Source organism: Pteropus vampyrus, unplaced genomic scaffold (assembly GCF_000151845.1).
Source record: "Pteropus vampyrus isolate Shadow unplaced genomic scaffold, Pvam_2.0 Scaffold583, whole genome shotgun sequence".
NCBI classification, from domain to species: Eukaryota; Metazoa; Chordata; class Mammalia; order Chiroptera; family Pteropodidae; genus Pteropus; species Pteropus vampyrus.
Genome location: NW_011889364.1, coordinates 93,158 through 97,537, shown reverse-complemented (window position 1 = coordinate 97,537; position 4,380 = coordinate 93,158). Strand labels below are relative to the sequence as shown.

At 51.5% G+C, this 4,380-nt stretch overlaps 1 protein-coding gene across 2 annotated transcripts in view; it reads right to left on the bottom strand.

Moving 5' to 3' along the window:
* IL27RA (interleukin 27 receptor subunit alpha) overlaps positions 1-4,115 on the bottom strand; it is a 16,979-nt gene extending 12,864 nt beyond the window's left edge. The window contains exons 1-4 of one of the 2 annotated variants that reach the window (XM_011384477.2): positions 3,911-4,115; positions 3,357-3,474; positions 643-800; positions 397-554 (exon numbers count right to left, since the gene is read on the bottom strand). In XM_011384477.2, the coding sequence (XP_011382779.1) occupies positions 397-554; positions 643-800; positions 3,357-3,474; positions 3,911-4,010 (534 nt within the window). In that variant the 5' untranslated portion in view covers positions 4,011-4,115. Of the gene's footprint in view, positions 1-396; positions 555-642; positions 801-3,356; positions 3,475-3,910 lie in introns of those variants that run through there. The other variant, XM_011384479.2, reaches the window with a different exon arrangement.
* Positions 4,116-4,380: the final 265 nt, after the last annotated feature.

Genomic DNA, 4,380 nt, shown 5'->3' with positions numbered 1-4,380 from the left:
ACAAAACAGTCATGGGAATGTAAAGTATAGCATAAGTCAAAATTGTAATAACTACGTATGGTGTTAGATATGTACTAGATTTATCAAGGTGATCACTTCATAAGTTATATAAATGCCTGATCACTACGTTGTACACCTGAAACTAATATAATATTGTATGGTAACTGTAATTGAAAAATTAAAAAATTATTTTAAAAAATTCCAAGTGGAATTTGGATTGGGACTGCATGGAATTTATAGATTTGGTGGGGACAATTTTTAGTTGAAGAATATGTATACAGACCTTTTATGTGGCATGAAGACAGACCCTTGGGACATGTGAGGAATGCACTCTGGGCTGGGTCTCTGATTTGGGGACGATGCCTGAAATAGGGCTGGGGGACCCCTGACACTCACCAGGGTCCAGGCCATCTCCTGACATCTTCGATAGCGGAACTGGCAGACCAGGACTTTATGGTGCGGCCACCTAGGTGGGGACCATCGGACAGTGGCTTCTAGGGGGTCATCCTCTGAAAAGTCCACATCAGGGTCCAGTCGGGGGGCTTCCGGCTTCACTGAGGAACGGGAGGCCAGGGAGCATTGAGTTGGGGCCTCCGGGACCACCCATTCCCAACATAGCACCACCCCCCTCCTGCCTGTTACTTTGGGTCTCCAGGTTCACGAAGACTGGGGTCCAGAGAGGCTGGCCCGCCTCGGCGCCCCAGACAAGGAGTTCATCAGATGTGGTTAACTGTTCCCGTGGGATGGTCACCCAGCTCTGCCCCGTGGGCACTGCCACAGTCCAGGTTCTGTTGGAATGACTGTGAGGAGAGATGTGGGGATTGGAGGACTGTGTACATAGGGCTGGGCCCAAGGCATATCAGCTGCTCTGCCAGGGTTCAGATCTCAGCTCTGCTGTTTTAGAGTTGTGTGACCTTGAGCAAGCAACTTAGCTTCTCTGTGCCTATTTCCTCTTCTACAAAACTAGGGCAATAAAAGTGCTGCTGAAAGAGCTGAATAGGGGAGGAGAATCAATGAGATCATCAATGGAACAAATTTAGCACACTGTTGAGTGCACAATACATGTTATGTGAGCATTGGTTATTGTATTTATTGAGTACCTACTATATACACACACATTTACATCTATGCAACTATTCCGTCAGCAAATATATATTGTGCTAGGCCCAGTTGTAGAAGCTAAGAATAGAACTATGACCAGAGCAGGCAAGGACCAGCTCTCTGGAGCTGGTGTTCCAGTGGGGGAGGCAGATGAGAAACATAAATATATAACCGATGGAGGTATCAACTATACAAAGAACAATCGAGCAGGGTAAAGAGTATGCAGTGTGATGCATACTCTTTAGAATGGAGTGAGGAGTGACCGTGCTAGTTCAGAGAGGGTGGTCGGGAAGATCTGTCAGACGAGGAGACATTGGAATAGAGGCCTGAAGGATGTGAGGATGGAACCACGCAGTACTGGGGAAAGAGCATTTTAGGAAGAGAGACGAGCCAGAACCCCAGGGTCAACTGCTTGTGTTTGAGGAAGAGCGAGGAGGAAGGAGGCCCGTGTAGCTGGAGTGGAATGAGTGAGGGGGAGAGTGGGAGGAGGTGAGGGCAGGGAGGTGACGGGTTGTAATGGGTCACTGGGAGGACTGGCTTTTCCCCTGGATAAGGTAGGAGCCCTAGAGGGCTGTGAGCTGAGGAACGATGTGCCCCGACTCAGATGTTCACAGGTGCCCTCTGGATGCTGTGGGGGAGAAGACACTGTGAGGTCGTGGGTCAGAACCAGAGCCCAGGATGGAGGTGACTGCACCGTCCAGACCACAGATGGTGGGGGATGGACCAGGGTGGGTCCTGAGGAAGTGCCAGATTCTGGATAACAATGAAGGTGGGGTTGGCAAGGCTTGTTGGTGGATCAGATGTGGATGAGAGAGAGGGTTGCTGAGGAAGTTCCCAAGGATTGGATTTCAAAGGTTCTAAACAAGGCCTTCATAAAACAACAACAAAAATACAGGTGTTAGTGAAGATGCTGAGAAATTGGAGCCCTCATACATTGCCAGTGGGAAGGTAAAAGAATGCAGCTGCTGGGGAAGTTTGGCAGTTCCTCAAAAAGTTAAACACAGACTTGCCATAAGACCCAGCAATTCCATTCCTAGGCATCTACCCAAGAGAAATGGAAACGAGGACTCGACACCCTGTACACATATGTTCATAGCGGCCCTAGTCACAATTGCCGAAAGGTGGAAACGACCGAAATGTCCAACAACGGAGAGATAGACGAACAACGGAATATTACTCAACTATAAAGAAGAATGAAGTTCTGATACGTGCTACGACATGGATGAAAATTACGCTCAGACAAAGGAGGCAGACACAAAAGGCACATTGTGTATGATTCCAATGATATAAAATGTCTAAAACAGGCAAAGCCATAGAGACAGAAAGCAGGATTGGTGAGTGCCAGGAGCTGGGGGAGGAGGATTGGGGAGTGACTGCTAACAGGGACAGAACTTCCTTGTGGGGTCGTGGAAATGTTTTGGAACTAGATAAAGATGGTGGTTGCACAACATTGTGAACGTGCCGAAGCCATTTTTAAATGGTGAATTTTATGTTATGTGAATTTTGCCTCATTAGGAAAAAGGGGAACCTTTTCTGACTCCCCCACCCTCTACCAATTAAAACTAGGCCCCCCTTCTGGTGATGGTTGCGCAGCATTGTGAATGTACTTAATGTCATTGACCTGCACACTTAAAAATGACTGAGAAAAAAACCCAGTAAATTTTATCTGTACTTTACCACCATTAAAATAAAAAAGCCAGCGCGCCACCCTGGTTCCCACCATTCAATGAACTTTATTATTTCTTATCAGCCAAATTTGGAATTAATTTGAGTTTCCAGGTATGATTCATCGTGAAGGAACACCAGTTGCCCCTTGGACTGTGGGCCCATGAGGGCCAGTCTGTCTGTCTCTTTTGCTGCTGCATTTCCAGCACCAGACTGAAGAATCTTTTCATGTGCTCAGAGTGGTTAAGCTACTTGCCTAAGGCCACACAGCAATAAAAACAGTTCCTAGTTATTAAGCATTTTCTCTTTGCCAAGGGCCCCACTCATTGGATCCTCAGAACCAACACTGGGAGGCAGGTTTTATTTCTTATTACCATTTGATAGAGGCGCGAAGGAGTCTCAGAAAGGGAAAGGGACTGACTGGTCCAGGGTCAGGCAGCAAGGAAGAGGTTAACCTGGAATTATCCAAGGGCTTGAGAGTTGGGGAAGGACTGGGGGCAGGACTCTGGGGTCCTCTCCACCAGCGAAGGCTAGACATGAGCGGCCACCCCTCCAAAGCCTGTTTCCCGAAGCCATCTCATTGTACTCACTACTTCAGGCTCTGGAGATGCAGCGTGGAGGGTGTTCCCAGGTCCCTAAGAGGCTCCCACGAGCAGTTCAAGTCGCCCAAGGGTCCAACTCCATAGCACTGCAGGGGCCCAGGGCTGCCTGGAGAGGGACGGGGAAGGGTCCCAGGGAAGGGGGTCAATTCCCCCAGCTGCCTGCACCGCCTAGAACCTGAACCTACCCTGACTCTTCACAATCTTGTAGGGAGATCGGGGTCCCTTACGGAAATGAACAGTAGGAAGGGGACGCTGGGCACCCCTACCCAGGCTTTAGGCATAACTCCTCCCCTCCCTCTGTCAGCCACATCCTGTTACCAACCCAAGAGCCCCCACTCCCACCCCCTCCCCGCGGCTCAGGCTTTCATCCTCTGCCGCCCATCTCCCACTCCTTTCTTCGCCCTATTCCTGCCCCGGGAGGAGCAGAATGGCATCCGGACCTCTGTCATTCATTCCGCGAACTTGGGTTCGCTCTGGAGGCTTTGCGTTTTAAGCGTGAGCGCGCGCTAGAGCGCCCGACACGAGTTAGCTCCAGAACTTACCCTGAGGACGTGTCCCGTGGAACAGCAGCACCAGGAGAGGCAGCAGCGCCAGCTTGGGCCTTGGCCGGGGCCGGCAGGGGGCAGCCCGGGTCTCCCGCATGGCGCCCCAGCGCCCCCTGTCCGGCCTGGCCCTGCCCCGCCTGGGCGGCCGCGCTGCGCGCCTTGCTCTCGGAATCCAGCACCCTAGCAGCGACGGGAAGCCGAGTCACCCCTCCCAGCCGCCTCCGCACCTAGCGCTTCGGTCCCCGCCCCTTCCCCGCGACGGAAAGTCCCCGGGGGAGGGGGAGTGGGGAGGTGGCCCGGGGCGTACGGGAGAGAGGACTGAGGGCGCTGCCGAGCTCCCCTGAAACCGCGCTCTCCCCACCCTCTCCAACAACACACACATGCAGCAGCAGAGTCCTTTGGAACTTTTATTATTGGGATTAAAGAAGGTTCTGATCCGTCCTCACACCAAGCCTCCCATCCCAGAA